Source organism: Stenella coeruleoalba (genome assembly GCF_951394435.1).
Source record: "Stenella coeruleoalba genome assembly, chromosome: 15".
NCBI lineage: Eukaryota > Metazoa > Chordata > Mammalia > Artiodactyla > Delphinidae > Stenella > Stenella coeruleoalba.
In genome coordinates this window covers 78,581,987-78,605,218 of record NC_137161.1, presented here as the reverse complement: position 1 = coordinate 78,605,218, position 23,232 = coordinate 78,581,987, and the positions used below count along the sequence as shown (strand labels likewise).

Below are 23,232 nucleotides of genomic sequence, written 5' to 3'. Positions count from 1 at the left end.
GTGAGTGTGTGTGTGTGTGTGTGTGTGTGTGTGCGCGCACGTGTGTTTTAAGGAAAAAAGCCCACAGTCCAGTCCAGTCAGACCCAGCCTGGGAGGCTGTGAGCCGGCCTTTCGTAATTGCCCCCTCCCCGCGGCCCCCTCCCCGAGGCCTCCCCCTTCTCCCGCCCTCCCGCCCGCCCTCTCTCCCTCCCTCTTTCCCTCGCAGACCGACAAGGCAGCAATTACGCTTTGGGGATAAAACGAGGCGCAGAGAGCGGGCTGGGGCATTTCTCCCCGAGATGGCGGGTCCGACAGCTGCAGCCCTGTGGCCCGGAGCCCTCCTGCTTCTGCTGTGTATCCTCCACCCCTCGCAGCCTGGAGGTAGGCCTCACCCTGTTCCCTGACGTGCCCGCAGCCCTCGGGCCTCCCGCTCAGGTGGCTGGACCGACGGACGGACGAGAGGAAGCTCTTCACCCCCAGCATCCTCCAGGGGGTCCCAGGCAGGAGCCCCTCAGCCACTGGATCCTTGGAACTGCCCCTCCCGGGAGCCAGCCGTGCTGAGCAGAAACCTGTCACACCATCGCCCCCTGACTCAGGGTGGCCCCAAACCAGCACCGGCTTCTGCTGCCCCAAGAGGGCTGATGGGCCCTGCTCTGTCCTGGGGGGTCTCCCGGTATGGGGGTCGCGAGCATGCTGGGGAAGGGCTGACGAGCTCCCGTCGGGTCTGTGGGCACCAGCAGTTTGCACACCTGTGGACCTGCCGGGTGTGCGCGTGTGCCCTGGGGGCAGGGGACCTGGGCTGGAGGCCAGCTCAGCGGCAGTGAGCTCTCTGACCACAGGTTCCTTGTCCCCTGGGAAGTCAGGATGCGCTCGGAGCAAAGTCAGGGTTAAGTTGATTATAGGGTTGCGAGTTGGAAGGCTGCCGCTGTGGTCTGTCCCTGGTGAGGAGGGCTGGGAGCATGCATTCAGGCGTGTGAGTGTGTATGTGTTACATGCTCTTGCACAGGTGTGCATGTTGTGTATATGCCCAGACGTGTCACCAAATAGAGGAGGAGGTTTCTGCGAGGGGATGAATGTTCACAGGTTCATCCTTGGACAGTAGTGTGTGTGTGTGTGTGTGTGTGTGTGTGTGTGTGTGTGTGTGTTTGGGAGGAGGGGTGTTGTAGGTACGTGAAAGTGCCTATTAGCATGTGTAAAAGTCTGCCACCCGACAGGCATGTATACGTGGGAGAGCTGGTGTGCAGGTGTGTCACTGGGTGTGGTTTGTCACTGTGCGTGTGAGTGTGTGTGTATATGTGTGGTATGGGACACAAGCGAGCACAAGGAAGCTAGGGAAGGTATCCGTCTCCTGGCAGAGGGAGAGTGGTGAGTGGCAGGGGCTTGAGTGGACCTCGGGGCACTCCTGGGCCACCTGGCCTTGGGTCCCGAGGGTGCCCCCCCCCGGAGCTGCTAGCACCTTGGGGGACCCTGGGAGTGGCCTACCAGGGGTCCCTGACGGTGCTCCTGGCCACAGGAAAAGAGAGGTGCAGGCAGCCTCACGAGCCTTTGGTGGGGTAGCCTGGGTGCGGTCTGGTTTCCGGGAGAGTCTTGCTCGCCATGAGAACCGGCCCTTCAGTGGCGGCCAGCGTGGGGAGGTGCACCGGTTGCAGCAGGGCCAGGCCGGAGGGCTGGAGCAGGGGGCTGGGCAGCAGCAAGGGCTCCCTCCATGAGATTGACCAGCTGGGCAGGACCGCTGGGAGCAGGGGCTTCCTGCAGAGGTCAACTCCTGGGTCTGGGCGAGGCCAAGGGATGGTGTGCACCCTCAGATGGGGCCCGTGGGGGGCAGCGAGACAATCCCAGAGGAGCAGCCGCCCCCGTGCCCGAGAGTAGCAGCGCTGGTCCTGTCTGATCCTCCTCCCTGGAGTTTGGTCCCCGAACATCTGCCTTCCCAGAGAGAGCGCCCACCTAGAGCATGATGGTTAGTCCCCACAGGAGCCCAGGGAGTAGAGGATTTTTATTGACGCTTTTCTAATGGGGAGACTGAGGCTCAGACGGGCTAAGGCAGCCCCAGGGGGATTAGTACCAGCCAGCTCTCTGCCCTGGGCCAAAGATGAGGTGGCCAAGGTCCAGGTTCTGAGCAGCATTTGGGGAGGGGCAGGCTGGGGGCCAAGTACTCTGGGGTGGGCCTGCCCTAAGAAGAATGCATCCTCAATGACCGGGCTAAATGCTCCGTTGGTCCTGTTCTTTCTTTGCAAACATAACTCTCAGCTCTGTCCCAGGTGGTAGAGTAGCTGGGTCCAAAGAAGGGGTGTGTGAATTGATGATGTCTTCTGGGGTTGGTGCCCAGAGCCACCCAAAGGAAGTCTAGAGAGATGGGATGTGGGAGGGGCCCCCCACCCAAACACATATGCGCACACACCTGCCTGGCTGTCCTGAGGGAACCCAGCTTCCCCCCACCCCTCATGCGTTCCCCAGTTCCAAAGAACCGTGTTGCCAGGGGAGACAAGGAAGGGGCATCCCGGGAACCTCTGTGATGGTAAAAGTTGTTTAGACCCATTTAAGATGGGTCAAAAGTAGCTTTGATCAGCTGCCACGAGAGAGACAGAAATTACATCAGTTATAATCGGGACCAGCTGCCCCAAACCCCCAGAAATTTTATCATTTCGGTTTTGGGTGTTTGTTTGTTTTCTTATTTCGGAACTGAAGACAGTTTGCAACAGGGATTTTCAGCCCTGGCTGCATAATTGGAGTTTCCCGGGAACTTGAAACAATTCTGATGTGGGGTCTCACCCAAGAATTTTTGCTTTATTTGGTCTGGGGAGGGACCCAGACCTGTAGGTCTTGTAAGAAGCTGCCCAGGTGACTGAGGCGCCTCCGGGACCCTGGATCTTGGGGTTAGGGGTTGATCCTGCTCCAAGTTTGCTGGGGCCAAGGCAGGAGGGCAGACGTGTCCGGGGGAGGGAGGGGACAGAGTCAGTCACTGGAGGATTGTTTTTGAAAAACGCTTGGCGGCCTTTCTCCGTGCAAACGACAAACAGCTTCGTGTGGTCTTATCTGCGCCCCAGGCCGGCCCCCTGGACTTGGAACTGGCAAAGCCCCCTGCCAAGGCCTGCTGGCCTGCTGCTTGCTCCCAAACAGCCATCTCCCAGATCTTTGAACCTAGATCAAAGGATCTGGAACGCAGAATGCCCTGCGTGTGATTGGGGTCAGATGCGGTTCCTGGGCCAAGCACTTCATTTCTCTGACTCTTGGTTTCCCTGGCTGAAAAATGGGGAGAAACATCCCTGCCCTACTTACTGCCTAGGGCCAGTGGGAGGCTCCAGCAATGAACATTGCAAAAAAATAAACAAATAAAGCATCAAGTAAGAGGACTGTGGGAATGCAAATTTTAAAAGCTGTATATTCTCTTATTCAGAATTTGCTATCTTGGACTGATCAACCCTTGTAATTCATGCGCGTTTATGAGGTTTAGTTTTCCCTCTTGCTACTCATGCCACGTTTTGTCCAGTGGGGAGGCAGCCCGTGTGTAAACAGAGATGCAGTAATGGAGGAAGCTGACAAGACTGGGAGAGGGGGTGGCCTAGAGGAGTCCCAGGAAATCCAGAAAGGCTTCCTGGAAGAAGTGACATTTGAGTTAGACCTTGAAAAAAGGTAAATGTTCGAGGAACTTCTGTGGATGAGAGGTGGGCCTCAGTCTTTGGGGCTCTGGGAGGCAGACCTAGAGAGACAGAGGGGCAGATTCTATCTCAGTAGGAGGAAGATCTCTCCGCAGGTAGAGCAGACAGCATCGGGAGGTGGGAATTTGCCTGTCACTGGAGGCGTGCAAGCAGGAACACAATGGGATGTTTGCAGAAGGAATTTCAGCCCAGGCCAGAAGACAGTTACGATCCCTGAGAGTATAGGATCATGATTCTAAGATGCAAGAGACAAGTTCCACCCTGGGCTAGCCGGTGAAACAAGCCAAACCCACATAAAACAAGACAAGTATGCTCCAGGCCAACTGCTTTGGGCCAGATGAGCAGTGAGAACCACAGGCTCAGAGACGGCAGGGGGGAGAAGCTGAGCCCAGTCTTGGTGGAAGGGTAGGACTCGGATAGAGGAGAGGGCATTCCTGGCAGGAGGAACTTCTCAGGCCAAGGAGGGGAGGTGGGAAGGAGGATGCCCCTTCCCATGATGGGGCAGGAGAGGAGGCTGCTGCCTTTCGAAGGCCTTTGATCAACTCCTGTCTTATTCTATTCTCACCTCTCCTGCGCTTGAAGAGAGGCCAGGCGTAGATCCTTTACACCCACTAAGCCTTCCCTATTTCCTCAGTGCAAAATGGGGATCAGAACCCCTGGCCCCCCAGGCCGTCATGGTTCAGGCACGGAGTTTGGCAAACACTGTTGGGATCTGAATCATAGGGGTGGAGAGTAGGGAGAAGAAAGAGCTTGGGACGGAAGAAGCAGAAGGAGCTGGCAGGCCCAGGAGGGGCCTGGCCACTGGTCAGGGAACAGAACCCCAGGAGAGGAAGTGGGGCTTCAGCCAGGCCAGCCCGAGGTGGGGGGACCCCAAGGTGGGGAGACCCTTAGGCTGGTTGGGGATGGAACAGGTCAGACCAGACCCACAGGCAACCTCCTTGCCTCCCCTCCACCTAACTCACCCATCCTTTATTTATTTATTTTTTTTTATTTATTTTTTTTTTGGCGGTACGCGGGCCTCTCACTTCCGCGGCCTCTCCCATTGCGGAGCACAGGCCCCGGACGTGCAGGCCCAGCGGCCACAGCTCACGGGCCCAGCCGCTCCGCGGCATGTGGGATCCTCCCAGACCAGGGCACGAACCCGCATCCCCTGCATCGGCAGGCGGACTCCCAGCCACTGCGCCACCAGGGAAGCCCCCACCCATCCTTTATTGAACACCTACTGTATACCTGGCCTTAGGCCATGTACTGTGCAGTGAAGTAGAAACAAAGTGTCACCTTTTTTTTTAAGCGTTACCGAGTGCCAGGCCCAGGGTAGGACAGGTTTCTTGAACTCTTTGACAACTCGCAACAACCTGGCAAGGCAGCAGTTATCAGCCCCACGTTGCTACAAAGGAAACTGAGGTTCAGAGAGGTTAAGTGACTTGCCTGAGGTCACACAGATGGTAAGAAGTGGCACAGCCAAGATTACAGGCCAGATGGGTCTATCCTGAGCCCCTTGCTTCCTCCACCCACCATGTCGTTCCTGCAGTCTGCCCTGGAGCAGAGGGTTAGAGAGAGAGAAAGGGGAGGAGGGAGAGAGGCCGAGGCAGAGAAAGGCCTGGAGCACAACAGGGAAAGGCACATAAGAGACAGAGCTCGGAGCCGGAGGCCAGAGCCAGAGAAGGCATCAAAGGCCTGGGGCGGACCATGTGTGCACTTGGCAGCCGACGACAGGACCCAGGCGCTCATTCCCAGAAGGCCCAGCCTCCTGGGGCCACTGCCCTGAGCCCCTGAGGCTCTGAGCAGACTGCTTAGACACTCCAGGCCTGGATTGCAGTGCCTGGGGGGCCTCAGGCCCGGGGGGGAGGTAGGGGGTGGCTCCGGGGCTTTGGCACGGGGTGGCCATGTCAGCTTGGCATCCTCCACCCTGCTGGGCCATGGCTTAGGCTGACGGGGCCCTGGGGCCAGCAGGCCAGACGTCTGCTGGGCACACTGCGGAGCTGCCCGACACTGTCCCCCAGCCCAGTCCACGCCCCATTCGGCAGGGTGGTGCTGGGGCCCAGGCTGGGGCACCGGCAAGGCGGCTTGTCAAGGCTGGGGCCGTTCTGTGGCAGTGCAGTCGGGGCCTGGTGTGCTCCAGGATTGTCTGTTGCCATGACTACGTGCAGGCTGGGTCTGGGCCCTGCATCACAGCGTTCCCCGGTGAGAGCTTCACTGGTCCGTGGGGACTGAACTCGTGATCTGGGCTGGGCAGACAGCCCCTGGACTGGCCAGTGAATTAGCTTTTCCTTCGGAAACTATTCACTTTGCTCATTCATGGTGTCCCCCTCTGGGCCCCGGCGCCTCCTTAGACAGCTCTGTGTCAGACGGCCAGAGCACCACCCAACCACTGCTGCCCGGTGGCTGAGGACGCGGACCTCACGCCGTCCTCTCAGCGTGGGAATGGCCGCACTTTCGTCGGCAGCAGCCACGATTCCTTACCGCTCACTGTCACGGTCCGGCCTGCCCTCACACAGCTCTGGGCCCCTCCCGTGCCGCTCAGGGCTGGAGAGGTTTGGCTGCCCAGCAAAAGGTGCTCAGACCCAGCCCCATGCCAGGCTCTCTCCAGGTAATGCAGTGCAAACCGTTATGCTCAGAGGAGTAGCCTGGCTTTGAATCCAGGCTCGATCTCTTTCCGCCTGTGTGACCCCCGCCCCCGCCCCGCACATCCCTTAACCTCTCTGAGCCTGACTTCACATCTGTTAACATGAAGATAATAACCCCTGCCCTTCCAGCCTCACCAGGCCATTTTGAGGAGCATGAATGAGAAAATGCTTTGTAAACATTATTTGCTTAGTCAACCTAAATTGCTTTGCAGACACGCAGTATTATTATCATCATCATTATCTTTATCGTTAGCATGCTTTTATTCATTCTGGCTAATGGGGGACTCTACCTACTTCATTCCAGGGGTCCCAGGGGCTGTTCCTGGTGCAGTGCCTGGAGGCGTCTTCTTCCCAGGTAATGTACATGAAATTGTCACACTCCCAGGTAAGACAGATGGTGATTACATTTGTGAGAGATGCACATTGTGACACTGCAGAAGGGAAGAACATTGGCACACCTACCCCAGAGGACCCATAAGTTACTCCTATTTTAAAAAGCAGTTACATGATGCTATTTTACAACTATTAAGAGCACAAAGTTTCTGAAAGATGAAACGCAATGCTTGTGAGACTGTCGGAAAGTGACCGCCTCACCGATCCCTGCTGTTTTAGTCTTCGAACCATTCACCTCACTCTTGGAAACCCATTCAAAGGAAATAATTGAGAAGAAGAGAAAAAGAACCATCTGCCCCAAGGTTCGTAGGAACGTTCCTTGCAAAAATGCAAACAAGAAACCCACCTGACTGGAGGGTGTGATTAAATAAACTTATATGATGCAACTACTAAAAATTATGAATATGCTATCTGTCGGGTAACATGGTAAAGTGATTCTCAAATAAAAACAATATAAAAGCAAGGACTAGGTGCGGATGGAGATTGGGCCCCCTCCAAAAAAAGAAAATGGGCAGAATATTAACTCAATGGCATGGTGGGGGGGGGGGGCGGGGGGCGTATTTTCTTTTTTTAACATCTTTATTGGACTATAATTGCTTTACAATTTTTCTTTTAATTTAGAAAAAAGCATAATGTCTTAAAGTAGATTGAAACGTCAAACCTAATATTTTCAATACTTACAATGTGTCTGAGTGTTCAGAACCAACGTGGAAGTGAGGGCAGCTACCAGCACACTCCCAGGTACACACAGGCACACAGCTGTTTCCCCGATGAGATGGATGTGGAAACAGAGGCTCACAGAGGTCAAGGCTTGCCTGAGGTCATATGGCTAGGCAGCGGTGGATTTGACCAGGGTCAATGGATGGCTTCCCGGCAGGGACCCTGATGGTCCTCTCTCTCTCTTTCTCTCTCTCTCTCTCTCTCTCTCCCCCCTCAACACAGGCGCTGGTCTCGGAGGCCTGGGAGGAGGTGAGCTCAGACACCAAACTTGGTTCTTCAGCGATGGGGTCTGGGTCTCACTCTAGTCCACATACGTGCTCAGATATGAGAACCTCAGAAGGCCCAGACATTAAGGGACCCCTCATTTCACAGACCGAGCATCCACTGGGGAGGGATTTGTCTAAGAACTAGAACTCACGAGTCCCCTAAGCCCCTCCCCCTGGCCTCTTTCCCTGGGGGCCCTGCCTTCTTTCATATTTCTTTCTTTTTTTTTTCAAATTAATTAATTTATTTTTGGCTGCGTTGGGTCTTCGTTGCTGTGTGCGGGCTTTCTCTAGTTGCTGCGGGTGGGGACTACTCTTCATTGAGGTGCGTGGGCTTCTCATCGCGGTGGCTTCTCTTGTTGTGGAGCACGGGCTCTAGGTGCACGGGCTCAGTAGTTGTGGCTCGCGGGCTGTAGAGCGCAGGCTCAGTAGTTGTGGCGCACAGGCTTAGTTGCTCTGCGGCACGTGGGATCTTCCCGGACCAGGGCTCCAACCCATGTCCCCTGCACTGGCAGGCAGATTCTTAACCACTGCGCCACCAGGGAAGTCCCTCTTTCCTATTTCTTTTGATCCTCAGTAATATCCCTGCAAAGCCAACTGCGCGGGAAGCATCATCCCCTTCAGAGGCTGGGAAACTGTGTGAGAGAGGGTAACCCCAAATCAGGGCCAGAGCTGGGCTTCCCACCCAGGCATGTGGACACTGGGCTCCCAGCAGCTCCCTGTGCAGAGGGGAGGATCATTCCTCACCTCACAGTGAGACCCCGCAGTACCCTGGGGGATCGTGGTAGGTCAGGTGGGCTGGGACTCCCCATTTACCACCATCTCTTCCCTCTGCAGCACTGGGCCCTGGAGGCAAACCACCCAAGCCAGGTAAGACCGGTGGCCTCAGAGCACTGAGTGAGTGCCGACGGGGTAGGGGAGGGAAGGGTCCGCAGAGCTGTGAACCCAGCCTATGGACGGAGGAGGGAGGGAAGCGGTGGGCAGCAACAGCCCCTCTGCCCCCTAGTCAACCCCACCTATGACCTGGCTAGGGCCAGGCTCTGGGGCATCCAGGGTCAGGAGGCTGGAGGCAGCTTGCTGTCCTCCATGCGCGAGGGGTGTCTGGCACCTACCCTGCCGGTGCCTATGTGCCCAGCTGCCCTGACTGTCCCCTGTGCACAGAGTCCCAGAAACAGCCCTGGTGCTGGAGTCAAAGGTAGGAATTGATGTTCCAGTGGCCACCAAGCCTGTGGGCTCAGACACAGATGGTGGGCCCCATACTCTGCCTGAATGGTCTCTGACCACAAACCAAGCCCTCTCTTACTCCAGGCCAAGATCCTAGATGTCCCCGTCCTTAATGACAATCTGAGCCCTTATCCTGACCCCAGGCCGAATCTTGACCCCAGACCAAGCCCTGAACCTAACCCTAGGCTTCACCCTGACCCTGGCCCCAGATGAGCTTCCTTCCCAGGCCCCTTCCAGCTGTGTCCAGACCAAGGAGTTTTCCAGTATGAGGATGTGGCCAGATCTATCCCGGCCTTGCCCATGGGGCTTGGATCTGCCACTAGGGTCCACCATCAGCTCCAGAGAACACCCCCCCAGGAAAGAGGGAGGGCGGCTTCCTCCTCCAGGAGGCCCTGGTGGATAAGGCTCAGGTGGCGGAAGGGGCGTCTCTGTCCGGATTTATGGCCCTAAGAGCATGAGACACTTCACATGCAGCCTTGGCACCCCCCACCCTGATCTGTGTCTCCCTGGCTCTGAAGCCTGGGACTGCAGGACAGTTTGCATGTCCAACAGCTCTTACGAAATCCAGATATTCGATGATTCAAGTGCAAGTGAATCTACAAGACCCAGCTTCCCCTTCCCTGCAAGCCCATCTGCGTTATGAAACTACAGGGCTGGGGCCAGCCGAGAGAGATGCAGGAGGGCAGGAGGTCTGGGCAAGGGGTTTGCTGGGGTCTGTTGGGGTCTGCAAGGCTGGAGCCCTCGGGATTCACTGCTTATCCCGCCTGAACCTGTTTCCTATCTTCTCGGAGGGGTGGGTGATCTTAGCAGGGTCTTTGACGGCAGAGAGAGAACAGGGAAAGGCTAGATAAACAAAGGTGTGGAATTAGGATCGTGCTTAGCTGTGAAGACCCAAATGGTAGCGGTCGTGACTGCAGAGCTAGAACAGGGATTCATTGATCCCATTGGCAGCAGGGGACACACGGCGGGTTGTGATGAAACACGGAAGAGAAGACTGTGAAAACTGCATTCAGTTGCAGTTGATAAAGTGAAGCTTTTATTGATGAAAGATTTAGTTTAGACTTCCAAAAGAACTTCTGGCTCAGGGTGAAGGCGTAGACCGAGAGGAAAGTCAGAGCATCTGCTCATGAAAAGGGGCTGGACTCCATGACCTCCCTGAGGTCATCTTTCAGCCTTAGGACTCTGAGCTACAAAGGCCTGGACAGGGCCACAGTGCCCCCCCGACACACACACAAAGGGCAGCTCCCCACATCCGGGCAGCAGGGACGCCTGGGCCTGCCCAGATGGGATGGAACTGGGCACAGACAATGCAGGTCATGCTTGGGAACAACTAATCCATTGGCGAGTGGAGGGTGGGTGGCCTGGCAGCTGCTCCACCTGGGCCTCGGCCGGTGGCCCCGCCTGGGCTCTCAGTGGGGGACCAGGCAGCTGGGAGCCAGCCCCACCTACACCCCCAGCACCGGCTGGAGGCCAGTCACCCATGTGAGAGAACAGGGGGGAGCAGAGGGGCCACCCACCGGTCACCCTGGCAGGCTGCAGACGCTCTGCACCCCCTGCCCACGAGCCCTCTGGTCCCAGGAAGGTGGGGAACATGCTGGCCGTTTTGTAAGTGGGGAAACTTGAGTCTCAGAGAGGTGAAGTGACTTGCTCTTTCATGCAAGGAGTAGCTTGGGACAGCGGGATTTGAATCCAGGGCTCTCCGACTCCAGGGGAGAGAGACGGTTGGGTAAGCCAGGTCCCCGGGCAACCAGGGAGTCCAGCCCCTCTCTCCTTCGCCCTCTCTCCTCCATTCTAGGGGCTGGACTCCTTGGGGCATTTGGGCCACGTGAGTCCACAGGAAGGAGGGCATGTAGCTGGTCATGCTACAGGGTGGCCCTGGGACCAGACAACTCTGGGGGAGCACGGGACGAGGGCAGATGGCCGCACAGGGGCTGCATGTCCCACCCCACGCACCCAGCCTCTTCTCACTTCCTGTTCGGTCCCCATCCTCTCCTCCCAGCCCCTCTGCGGTAAGGAAAGGCCCGAGCGTGTCCGCTGCCCTGTTGGAGCTCAGGACACAGGCCTGGCTGGAGAGAAACCCCTGCCAGAGCTGGGGAGGGGCAGGGCCCGCAGCCCTGGGAAGTGGACCCAGACACACCCCACGCCCAGCTAGACCACACCACACCTGCCCGGAAGGGAGACTGGCCGGAGTCAGAGGCCCATCTTACAGAGGGGCTAGCTGGGTTTCAGACAGGCCAGCTCACAGAAGTAGGAAATGGGGTCGGGGGACCACACCCAGTGGAAGCTAGGTGGACTCTCCAGGGCTCAGCAGCCCTGCATGTTTGAGGTCGGTCCCCAGAGGGGCCACCCCTGAGCTTGGAACCCTGGTGGCCGGGACTGGTGCTTGTGGGAGAGATTCTAGCATAATTGGAAACAAACCCAGCACGGTTGTGAACTCCAACCTGATTGCCCATCGGTCCTGGCCAAAGCCGTGGAATGTCTCCTGGAGGGGGAAAAGGAGAGATTGAGCCCAGATGTGGGAAGGAGAGAGCCAGAGGGACCCATTCGGCTGTTCATAAACATTTTAGCATCTGTCTGCAGGCAGGGAGGCTCCCGGACTGCAGGGCAGGCTAGACGGATGGACAAAAGGGGCTCCAGATACAGGGGAGAGGGCGTGGCCTGAGGCAGGGGACCCCTGCGAGGAAGCCAGTGAGAGGCCCGGGGTGGGGCAGCTAACGTGGGAGCAGAGCAGGGCCCGGCCTGGGTGAGATCTTGCCGGCAGCTCGTGCTCAGCCCCAGCCCTCACAGAAAGCCCCTCTGGGTCCCTCGTTAGGTGGCGGGCCTTCTAAGGGAAGTGAGGTCTGGTCAGGGTGTGTTGTACGGAGTCAGCACAGTCAGTCCACATGGCACATAGCTGCTGGTTGCTAAACAGCGGCTGCTACTTCATCAGATCGGCCCCTAGGCACCAAAGGTTTGAGTCCAGCTTAGGGCCCTGAGCGGCCACACGCCGACCACAGCATTGCCAGGGTCCCGCCCCTACTCCACGAGACCCTTTCCACCCTGGGCCCAGGAGCGATGCCCCACACCAGCCCCTCACCTGGCTCTGTCTTCTTCTCCCCGGGTGCAGGAGGGCTCGTAGGCGCCGGCCTTGGGGCAGGTTAGTGTGGACACCAGGCAAGGTGCCCCTCTGGGGGCCAGAGCATCTGCCCAGTAAGAAGGGCAGCTGGGGGTACGAGGATGCAGACCGGGCCTGTCCTGGGCACTGGTGTAAGGGGTGGTGCTGTGACCGCTGTCCAGGGCACAAGGGAATCACAGCTGGGGCCTGGGTGCTGTTATAACCTAGTAACCAGAGCTGGAGGGGAGCAGCCCCAGGAGCCCAAAGGAGCCGCCCACCTCGGCGGGGCTTCAGGAAGGCTTTCTGGAGGAGGGAGGTGTGGAAGGTAGACCCCGAAAGATGCCTGCGGTTTGTCAGGCCTGCCCCAAAGTGCGCGCTGACACCGCACCCCGTCCCGGGAGCAGCAGTCGCAGCTTTGCGTGGAGCAGAAGAGCCTCAAATGTACCTCGTGGGCAGCGCGGGCCGGGGAAGGGCTGCGGGCAGGACCTCACTCCGTCCTCCTCTCTGCAGGGCTTGGGGCCTTTCCTGGAGGGGCCTTCCCAGGAGCTCTGGTGCCCGGCGGCCCGGCTGGCGCTGCTGCAGCCTATAAAGCCGCTGCCAAGGCCGGTGAGTGTCACCCTTTGGGACGTGCCATAAGCCCTCTGGCCTCCGCAGGCTCTCCACCTGGCAAAGAACCTTTCCTGAAGGGCAAGCAGACGGGAGCCTCAGCTCCATCTCCTGGGGGTGCGGGGAGGCAGCCAGCTGTGCCCGAGTCTCAGAGGTGGTGGCAGACCCAGACCTCAGCCCCGGGCCCTCCCGCCTGTGACTGTTCCTGGTGTGACCTCTCTCCTCTCCCACTCCTGGCTCTGTAGGTGCTGCGGGGCTTGGTGGCGTCGGCGGCTTAGGAGTGTCTGCAGGTATGGCGGCGAGACCTGGGTGGCCCCGGCGAAGGCCGTAGGGGTGGGGGGTGGTGGAGCCCACTCTGTGGTGGCCCCTTCCCTACCAGGTGCGGTGGTACCTCAGCTCGGAGCAGGAGTTGGAGCGAAGCCCGGGAAGGTGCCAGGTCAGTGTGGATGGAGTCCCTGGGGGTGGAGGGCAGAGGTCAGGGAGGAGCGAGAGCTTCTAAGGCCCACGGGGCAGGAAGGACAGGGCCCGGCTGCAGCAGGGCAGGGGGCATAGCCAGGCCCAGAGCATGGTGCCGTGTCCCAGATAGGGGCGAGGGGCCCTGGTCTACCTCCCGGGCCCTTCTTCCAGGACCTTGGAGCAGACCTCAGAGACAGACTCTGTGGCACCCACATTCAGGCGACAGATGGGGACGCTGAGCTTCAAGATAGGGAGTTGGCGCAGAAGGGCCCATCCGTCACTGCGGAGCGGGGGGGAGCCCGAGGTGGGCCGACTCCCCATCCGGTGTTTGTTCCTCTGCACCAAGCCCTTGAGGAAGTGACTTCAGGTTAAACAAAAGGCTGCCTGAGTCCACACAGCAGGGAGGGAACATCTGGAAGCTGTTAACCCAGAGGTGGGCTGGACCGGCCATGTAAACAGGCTCCAGGAGATGGGACAAATCCACGCACAGAAGGGTTTGCAGATGACTTCCGGAACTTACGGGAAGAGGGCTGCAGCCACTGCATGTGTCCCTCGCCGTTCCCGCCGGGCACCCAGGTGGCTGGCTCGGGAGCCCCAGAGCTGCCACGGCGGGAAGGGCCTGGAGGGGCCCCTGGAGGCCAGGCTGCCACTCACTCTCCTTCTTTGGCCACAGGTGTGGGGCTCCCAGGTGTATACCCAGGTGGAGTGCTCCCAGGCGCAGGTGAGAGCAAGCAGGAGAAGGGGACCCTGTAGCAAGGAGAGCAGACCCTGGCAGCCTCCCCGGTGGCCCCCCACCCCCCCCCCCCGAAGCCGAGGCCACCAGAGACCTTGGGTCCTGACCGGCATTTTCTCCCTAAGCATCAAAGCTCAGGCTACAGGCGTCAGATCTCTGGTTGTCTTTTCCCTACGAGGATCCACAAGCTTCCCCTGGCCCCCCGGCGCCCTGAGCCCAGGCCCAGACCCAGACGTCATCACAGCCTGCAGTGGGCCCCCAAGGACAGACCAAGTCCCCAGTGTGGCCAGCTGTTTCCCAAAAGCCATAAGTCACCAGGGGCCCCACCCAGTGCATCCGCCCTGCAGGAGGCCCTCGGAGCTGCCCTCTCAACCTCCTTTCCCCACCAGGGCCCGGCCACCCCACCCAACACGTGACCTCTTGAATTCCCCCAAAAGCCCAGACTCGGGCTGCTCTGCGGGATTGGCTGGCAGAGTGTCCCTCCCTCGGCCCCTCCCTGCCACGGTGGCCCAGCCCCAGGGGAGACAGGAGAGGTGACAGCACTGGACACTGGCAAATGGAGTGTCACCCAGCCAGAGCAGATGACTGCTTTGTGTTTGCTTGTCAATCACATCCAGTGAGAGCCCCCCAAGGTCACAGGCCTCCCCGACCTGCAGGCTCTCCCCACTTCTGGCAGGCTTCTACCGTCTGCCTTCTCTGATGAGGGTGAGCAGGGTGGCGGGAAATTAGCTCCAGTTTAGAGACAGGCCAACAGAAACACAGAAGCACATGGCTAGGAAATGGCATTAAAACTTCCGACCTTGGGTCAGATGGGGAAGAAAAGTCACTACCAAAGAGGCCCTCCCCGCACCCTGTGAGCCATGCCAGTAGCTGACAGTCAGTGCAGAAGGAGGCCAGCTGTGTCACTGACGGGTATGGTGCCGGGCTGGACCTTCCAGGCCGGCCTTCCCACGCCCACTGCGAGCCCCCTCTTTGCCCCTTCAGGAGCTCGGTTCCCGGGTGTAGGGGTGCTCCCTGGGGTTCCCACTGGAGCAGGCGTCAAGCCCAAGGCCCCAGGTATGTTGCCAGCTGGGCTGGGGACCCATGGTGGGAATCTCCATTCACCCTCAGTCCCCTCCGTCCTGGGGTGAGGGGCGGGGACCCTGGGCTCAGCTGGCTGAGATGGGCGGCACATCTCTCAGAAATCCCCGAGTGTGTGCGAGGCAGCATGAGCTGGGAGGTCTGGGCAGAAGTGGCCACGGCTCGGGTCAGCCTGCCCCTCAGCACTGCCACTGGTGCGTAGGCCCTGTGCCCGTGGCGGCAGGGCTGCAGTGAGGGCTCCTTGTCACTGCAGGTGGAGGCGGAGCTTTTGCCGGAATCCCAGGTAAGGCAAGGCCGGGTCCCCCATGCCAGTGAGGGTGGGCAGGAGATCCTCCCCTGGGAGGGGCTGGGCGTACCTACTGCTCCAGGCCTCGGACTGGCTTCAGCGCAAAGTGACATCAATCACAGGCCTGCTTCCCCCGTCCCAACCCTCTGTCTGGGAGCCCAGATGAGCCCAGAAAGCCCAGCAGTCTGTGCCAAATGCCACAAGGGCTACAGGCCCTGAGTGTGGCCCAAGCCCCAGGAGGGAGAGTGTCCGGCAGCTTCCAGAAGGAAGTGGCCCATCACTGGGGGCTGCTCTGCTGGCCAATGAGAAAGAGGCAGGAAGGCCCTCTAGGCACTAGGATGGTTTCCAGATTCCGGATGCCACGGGAGCTCATTCTGTCTGAGCAGAAGGTGGAGCGTGAGGCTGGGCGCTTCGCAGGGGCCGCTGGCTCGAGTGACTGGGACCTCATTTTGCTCTCCTTGTTCCCACAGGAGTTGGACCCTTTGGAGGTCCGCAGCCTGGAGTCCCTCTGGGGTACCCCATCAAGGCACCCAAGCTGCCAGGTAAGGCAGAAGGAGGATTCGAGAGACACCACTCGCTGGGCCTCCCTACTGGGAAGCCAGCTTGAGAGGGGACTTGTTGGGCCACCTGTGTCTTGGGGTGGACGAGGGTAGCCAGGAAACCTGGTATTAAAGCCCATTTCTGGTCGCCAGCAGAGGGAAGCAGGGGGAAGCCATCCTGCAAGTGTTGGTCTCACTCCCATGCACACACATGCACAGAGACCCATAGCCCTGATGGGAAACCGCTTGTGTTGATGGTAAGAAACACCATTCACTGGAAAGACTCCTCTGATGCCAACCCACCTCCACCCCAGCGATCAGCTCACATGATGAGCTGTTTCCTGATGGGGAGGAGAGTAAGGAAGATACGCAGACTCTGGGGCCATGGCAGGGCCTGAGTTGGTAGAAGAACGGGTGTCCCATCATGCCCTGGGGCAGGGGTGTCCTCTCCCTCCTCCACCAAGGCCTCTGCTCTCCCGAGAGCCTCTGAGAGCAGCTCACAGCCCTGGTGGAGGCGGCGCAGTCTTGGGCTTCAGTACCTGTGGGAATAGGTCTGTCTACCCAGGTAGTGGGGGCCCAGTGAGGCATGGGGCCGCCATGGGGCAGCTCCTGATCCCACACTCCATCTCCTCAGGTGGCTACGGACTGCCCTACAGCACTGGGAAACTGCCCTTTGGTAAGGCCCTCTTAGACTGGCGGGCTTCTGCCTCTCTCCAGATGCAGGGTTCTGGCAAGGGAGCTGTGGCCCCAGCTCAGGGCTAAGAGAGCACCAGCTGGAGGGAGGGGGTGTGTGGAGTCTTGGAATGGGAGTCCCCGAAGGAGGGGACATGGAACTTGGACTCAGAGCGCCTCGCTCTCAATCCTGGCCCTCGCACTTATCACCAGGTCTTGGGAGAACCAGTTTCTTCTCTGAGCCTCAGTGTCTTTGTCTGTAAAATGGGAATAACCATCCCATACACATTTGTATTTAACTCTGGCTGGGTGGGAGACAGGTGGAGACTCTGGGTGGCCTGGCCCTTGAAGGGCAGGGGAGGGGGCAGCCACAGTGAGGTCCACGTGGATGCCCAGAGCCTCGCGTTTCGCAGGCTATGGTCCTGGAGGAGTAGCTGGTGCCGCGGGCAAGGCCGGGTACCCGACGGGGACAGGTAAGGAGAGCCTCACCCCACTGCCAGCCAAAGGGGGCACTAATTACCGAGCCTCCATAAAGCAGGCCAGCCCACCCTACATCCAGACCCTGGTCTGAGCCTGGAGAAGGATCCTCAACCTCTGCATGCTATGAAACCCCGCATCCACACCCAGATGGGAACCAGTTGGTTTTCTTTTTTTTTTTTTATAAATCTATTTATTTATTTATTTTTGGCTGTGTCGGGTCTCTGTTGCTGTGCGCGGCTTTCTCTGATTGCGGCGAGCAGGGGCTACTCTTCATTGCAGTGCGAGGGCTTCTCATTGCGGTGGCTTCTCTTGCTGTGGAGCACAGGCTCTAGGTGTGCGGGCTTCAGTAGTTGTGGCACGTAGCCTCAGCAGCTGTGGTGCATGGGCTTAGCTGCTCTGCGGCATGTGGGATCCTCCTGGACCAGGGCTTGAACCCGTGTCTCCTGCATTGGCAGGCGGATTCTTAACCACTGCGCCACCAGGGAAGCCCCGAACCAGTTGGTTTTCTTGGGGCTGGAATAGGTGGGCTCTGGAGATGCAGGGGCACATTTTCCAGAGTCTCTCTCCTTCCTCTCCCCCAGGGGTTGGCGCACAGGCTGCAGCAGCAGCAGCAGCTAAAGCAGCAGCAAAGCTTGGTGAGTACGCCTGCAGTCCCTGCCTGCTAGCTGCCAGCCCCCCAGCCTCTCCATCCCTATTACCACGGAGAGCCTTCCTCACAGATAACTAACTAAGGTGGCCCCTCCCCACTCCACCCCTATTTATCCAACTTTTGCAGCGCCACCCGTTCCTGTCTTCTTCCATGCATCCATTCATTCATTCTTTTTTCCATCCATCCATTCACTCCACCCTCCAATCCTCCATTCCTCCATCCCTCCATCCATCTCTCCATCCATCCACCCATCCCTCCATCCATCCATGAATCCATCCCTCCCTCCATCCATCCATCCTTCCATCCATCTATCCACCTATTTATCTCTCCATCCATCCATCTACCCGTCTATCCATTCATCCATCCCTCCCTCCGTCTGTCTCTCCCTCCCTCCATCCATCCATTTCAGAGACCAGGGACAGATAAGAGCTCTGCTGGAGAATGTTGGCACTGCTGCGGGAGTCAAGAGGGAGACGTTGTTTCTACCTGGGGATAATCAGGAAGCGTTCTCAGAGAGAATATTTGATTCAGGCCTTAAAATATAGGTGGAGTTTGCCATGTGGTTAAAATAGGAGGGAATGGGTAAAAGTGTGGTTAGAATGATAATTTTAGGTGGTACCTATATGAGCATTTAAACAATTTAATAGTTTAGTATCAATTTAATATGTACTATAAAACTTTTAACTAGCTCCTCAAGCCCATGATCCCTTGGTTAGTAGATGTGGCATGGCCTTCTCTATGCCCACGTGGGGAGCAAAGTGGGCATCTGTCCCCCTGTCCCGGGTGATTCCCCAGTTCAGAGACAGATCATGGGTGGTGAAGTTTTCACCTCTACCCCAATCCCAGGGGAGCCCTTCCTGTAGCCTGTAGCACCGAGCTGGAGGCCTGCCCCACGGAGGCCCCACAAGCCCTCCCTCCAAGCCCCCAAGGCTGGAGGGGGTGGCTGGAATGTGGGAGCAGGAGAGTGGGACGGCAAGGGGCTGCCAGAGCTAGGCAGCCAGGCGCTTGGATTACAAACTTGGCCGCGTCTTCGGAACACAGGGAGAGGAAGTCTTGAACATTCTTGCAGGGGCCCCCCTGGCCCGGGGAGCGGCCGCTTGTGGTTTCTCAGTATGTGGCAGTGATTAGAATGGGATTTGTCTGAAAACATACAAGTCCCTTAATGAGGGTGTTGAAATGGACACTTTGGGGGTGAGTCAAGGAACAGTGGGGTGGGGGCCTTCCCAAGCCGGCCCAGCTGGAGACGCCTGGGCCTCATTCCCAGAGGAGATTGTGCTGTGAAAAACACCAGCATCCAAGTAGCCTCCTGCCTGGCTTCGGGAGGGGCCCCTGGGAGCCACATTTGCACTATCTCCCTCCTAACAGGTGCCGGAGGAGCCGGAGTTCTCCCAGGTGCTGGCATTCCTGGCGGGCCCGGCGTGATTCCTGGCATCGGAGGCATCGCAGGTCGTGTCCATTCCAGCAGGGGGTGGAGGGTGTCCTTGAGAACGCTGTAGGGGAAGGGCCTCACCTTCTGTGGCTCTTTCTCCAGGGGTCGGGGCTCCAGATGCTGCGGCTGCAGCTGCCGCTAAGGCAGCCAAATATGGTGAGTGTCCCCCCGGGGGGCAGGACCAGGGCTCCGGCCAGCCCTGGCCTCTGCACGGGCCATGGAGACCCTCGTCCTATAAGGCTGGATGGACTTGGCCTTTGTCCATCTGGGGCACCGGCCCTCGCCAGGCATCACCGTCATGCCTCCTTGCTTCTGCCCATTCTGGCCACTCTGCCTGGGAGACTCTCTCCAGTGCTCTCCACTGACTGACTCAGCAGAGGGTGGGGACCCTGTGGAGCATCTGTCTCCTCCCACTTTACCCCCAGGGCCAGCCAGAGCTGCTGCGCCAACTGCCTGGGTGCCCAGTGGAGCGTTCTGACCCTGCTTTAGAGCTAGATCGCGCTCTTCCCAAGCATAGATCCAAACCCTTAGAGCTCTGTCGGGGTTCCCTCACTTCCCTCCCCTTCTCTCGGATGACTTGGATCCATGCAGATGCAATGCCCGCTCACCTGGGATCCTGCACTCAGGACCTGCCACTCCCGTAGTTCCCCAGAGTCGTGCCCCTGGAGGCCCTCTGAGGTTCCCACAGGGTCCAGGCCAGGGGAACAATCCTTTCCTGCCACAGGAGCTGCTGCAGGCTTAGTGCCTGGTGCGCCAGGCTTTGTCCCAGGAGCAGTCGGCATCCCAGGAGTTGGAGTCCCAGGTGTTGGGGTCCCAGGTGTTGGAGTCCCTGGTGTTGGAGTCCCAGGTGTTGGAGTCCCTGGTGTTGGAGTTCCAGGTGTTGGAGTCCCAGGTGTTGGGGTCCCAGGTGTTGGAGTCCCAGGTATTGGGGGCCCGGGCATCATGGGTAGACCAGGTGAGCTTGGCTCTGTGTGTGTGTGTGTGTGTGTGTGTGTGTAAGAGAGAGATGTTGAAATTATTGCCAAGACTTTTGTATTCTCCCTGACACCTCCCCACTCTATCCTCTTCTCTCCACACCGTTGGTCATCTTGTCTCCCTTGGGATATAACCACCTCCTAATTAACTACGGCCAGCATCATCTTGAATTCACCTTTTGGCTGTCAGTGTGCTCCTGGGGGCAGGAACCATGTCTTTTTCATCTCTGTGTTCCCAGCCCTTAGCTGAATATGTACTCAGTAAATGGTGGATAGATGGGTGGGTAGGTAGATGGGTGGATAGATGGATGGGGGCGTGGATGGGCAGAGGGACAGCTAGAGAGGTAGGTGAATGGCCATGTGGATGAGTAGGCAAATTGATGGATGAGAGAGTGGGTGGTGGGTGGATGAAGGGACAGATACAAGGATGGGTGGTTACATGGATGGATAAATAGATATAGGTAAAATGGTGGATGGTGAGATAAATGGGTAAATGGAAAGAGAGATGAATAGGCAGGTGGGGGACAAGATAAGTTGTTAGAAGGATGGATGGATGGATGGATGGATGGATGGATAAGCACGTGGGTAAATGAGCAGATGAACGGGTGGGTAGAAGGCAAACACAAAATGGATGGGGAACTTCCCTGGCAGTCCAGTGGTTAAGACTGTACGCTCCCAATGCAGGGGGTGAGGGTTTGATCCCTGGTCGGGGAACAAAGATCCCACGTGCCGCGGGGTGCCACGAAAAAAAGAAAATCAAAATGGTTGGTTGGTTAGATATTTAGATGAGTGGATAGATAGACAGATGGATGGATAAATGCATGTGTGGGTGGACAGAGAGATAAGTGGTTGAGTGGGTAGATTGAGGTCCAAAGATAGACAAATGGGCAGCCATACGGGAAGGTCAGCAGATAGAAGAATGGGTGGCTGGTTAGACAGATGGACAGATGGCTTGATGGAGATATGAATGGGTAAACGGATGGACAACTCTGTGTTGGCTCAACAGATAGAAAGAAGATGGACTGAAAGACAGATGGGTGGACAGAGGGATATATATAGCGCATCTCTGCTCCATTCTCTCCTGAGCATTTGTGTTTCCCTTGATCTCTCCAGGGGCTGTGTCACCAGCTGCAGCTGCTAAAGCAGCAGCCAAAGCGGCCAAATTCGGTGAGTCCTGTGCTGACAGCTCCGCCCCACCCTATTCTGGCCTTTACTTGCCAGAACTAAAGGACCGTCCTCTTCTAGTCCCCGTTGTACAGCCCAGAGAAGGGGAGTGACTTGCCCAGGGTCACACAGCAAGTCACTGGCAGAGCTGGGACTTGGCCCTGTTGGGCCCCAGGACCATGTCTCCCCCAATTGTCTCCCACCATGAGGCCAAGGGACTGGGTGTTAGGAGAGTCCCAGTACGGCATTCCCAGTGGAGACAGTGTCCCTGACCCTCCCTGCTCTGGCCAGGACCCTCTCAGAGGAGCCCAAGCCTGGCTGGGGATAGGGGACCTGTGCGCAGTCTTTCCGTCTTCAACAAAGAGGCCCTTCCCCAAGCGCTCAGAGAAGAGAGAGGCTGGAGACACACTGTGGGGTGTCAGTAGGGAGGAAGTTGGTGGGGGAGGAAACATGGTTTCCTGTCCTTCATGGACCAGACTTGGGGGAAGCTCGCATCCTCTTCTCCAGTCCAGCGTGTCCCTCAGAGCCCTTCCCAGCCTCTCTCATTGAGATCATTTTCCACTTGCATCTCTTCTCTCTGCAGGGGCCAGAGGCGGAGTGGGAGTTGGAGGTATTCCCACTTACGGCGTTGGTGCTGGGGGCTTTCCTGGCTTCGGTGTCGGAGTTGGAGGTGTTCCTGGGGCTGGCATTTCCCGTGAGCCTTAGTTCCATGCAGGGGAAACAGGGATGGGGCAGGGGCTTGGGGGATGGGGTGGGGGAGGGTAGACTGGGCTTCGCCACCGAGCTCAGGGACGAGTTGGGGGAGAGCGCAGGGAGGGTCTCCAGTGCCTTGGGGGCAGGAGTGCTGTCAGCACAGTCTGGCTGAGAGCCAGCAAGGTTTCTGAGTCTCTTTCTTTCTCGGCTCCTCTTAGCTGCAGCCCAGGCAGCGGCCGCCAAGGCAGCCAAGATCGGTAAGTGCCCCAGCCCTGCCTGTCCTCACGCCCAGGGCCATGCCCTCCCTCCTCCCCACCGCAGCCCTGCTCTCCTGCAGGGCCCAGGCTCAAAGCTCAGAGCAATTCTCCAACACGAGGGCAGAGCAACGTCACACTAGGGCCTCCAGGGCTGAAATGGCCTGGGTCAAGGTCGGAAGCCCCTGGGCCCATCCTCCAAAGCCGCAGTGAAGTTTTCTGCGCTTTTCAATTGCGCACCATTAGGATCATTGGTACCTGGCTTATCACCCCCAGACCAGCGCGTTAAAGGTGCCCGTCCATACACAACCACGGTGCCGTTACGCAACCCCTACCTCCACCCTCTGCTCCCCCAAGAAGGGGGGACGTCAAGGGCAGAGCTGGATGCTCTTCACCCCTCCAGGTGCTGCAGGAGCAGGAGCCCTGGGAGGGCTGGTGCCCGGTGCCGGAAAAATACCAGGTGTGCCAGGCGCTGAAGGGGTACCAGGTGAGCTGTGTCCCCAACCCAGACATGGGTTTGGCTTATCTCATGGAAGGGACCCTGGAGGTGGCCTATGTCCAGTGTACCATTTTACAGATGACAAGACTGAGCCCAGAGACAAGGGTAGAGACAAAGCAATTTCCCTTAGTTTGGAGGGAAGAGCCCCCATGGGATTCCAGATTGCTGAGTGAACCCGGCAATTCCCCTACCTGCCCCGGGGACGCTCAGGATGTCAGCCCAATAGGCAGTGGAACTCTGCTTTACCAGGGTTGGGGGGCCTTTCTGGTTTCTGATCAGGTGGGAGGGCCTGTGTCAGCCTTTGTTTCCCCAGCGCTCTTTCTCCAAGGGGAAGAGATTAAGAATTACAATGAGATTAATTTACAGCCTTCCTTGATTGTTTTTTTCCCACCAGAAGATTTCTCTTCTGCGTTTCCTCTTCTTTCTGGGAGGAAATTCCCCTTTTGAGTTTCCCCCCAAGAAATGTGGCGCTTCCTCTAATAGTTTTGGATACAGGCGTGATTAGGATTTTTAAAAACTAACATCACCTTCAACAGAAAGCTCCAGAAATCTTTTAGACTGAGGTTTGGGAGAGACAGCTTCGGGCTGCCCTCCACCACGGGCAGAGCTAGAAGGCCACAGCCTCAGAGCTGCTTCTCAGGGAAGGGGCGTGTCCAGGGCGGCCGGTGGGCCATCTGAGAGCGGGCCTGCCTCACGCTGGGTTTCCTGGGTGAGGGGACAGTTCCCTAGAGGTGGTCTCTGAGAAGCCTTTCCACGGTGGAG

General features: G+C 58.1%; 1 protein-coding gene across 3 annotated transcripts in view; it reads left to right on the top strand.

Moving 5' to 3' along the window:
• Positions 1 to 212: 212 nt before the first annotated feature.
• The window catches only part of ELN (elastin), a 32,449-nt gene continuing 9,429 nt past the window's right edge, over positions 213 to 23,232 (top strand). Inside the window, exons 1-21 of one of the 3 annotated variants that reach the window (XM_079945727.1) lie at positions 213 to 360; positions 6,567 to 6,617; positions 7,598 to 7,624; positions 8,476 to 8,508; positions 12,467 to 12,562; positions 12,808 to 12,852; positions 12,942 to 12,998; positions 13,692 to 13,739; positions 14,736 to 14,807; positions 15,085 to 15,114; positions 15,588 to 15,659; positions 16,291 to 16,332; positions 16,742 to 16,801; positions 17,390 to 17,443; positions 18,823 to 18,903; positions 18,989 to 19,042; positions 19,644 to 19,841; positions 20,974 to 21,027; positions 21,608 to 21,718; positions 21,936 to 21,974; positions 22,375 to 22,458. In XM_079945727.1, the coding sequence (XP_079801853.1) occupies positions 279 to 360; positions 6,567 to 6,617; positions 7,598 to 7,624; positions 8,476 to 8,508; positions 12,467 to 12,562; positions 12,808 to 12,852; positions 12,942 to 12,998; positions 13,692 to 13,739; positions 14,736 to 14,807; positions 15,085 to 15,114; positions 15,588 to 15,659; positions 16,291 to 16,332; positions 16,742 to 16,801; positions 17,390 to 17,443; positions 18,823 to 18,903; positions 18,989 to 19,042; positions 19,644 to 19,841; positions 20,974 to 21,027; positions 21,608 to 21,718; positions 21,936 to 21,974; positions 22,375 to 22,458 (1,390 nt within the window). In that variant the 5' untranslated portion in view covers positions 213 to 278. Of the gene's footprint in view, positions 361 to 6,566; positions 6,618 to 7,597; positions 7,625 to 8,475; positions 8,509 to 12,466; positions 12,563 to 12,807; positions 12,853 to 12,941; positions 12,999 to 13,691; positions 13,740 to 14,735; positions 14,808 to 15,084; positions 15,115 to 15,587; positions 15,660 to 16,290; positions 16,333 to 16,741; positions 16,802 to 17,389; positions 17,444 to 18,822; positions 18,904 to 18,988; positions 19,043 to 19,610; positions 19,842 to 20,973; positions 21,028 to 21,607; positions 21,719 to 21,935; positions 21,975 to 22,374; positions 22,459 to 23,232 lie in introns of all 3 variants that reach the window. The other 2 variants (XM_079945728.1, XM_079945726.1) reach the window with 2 other exon arrangements.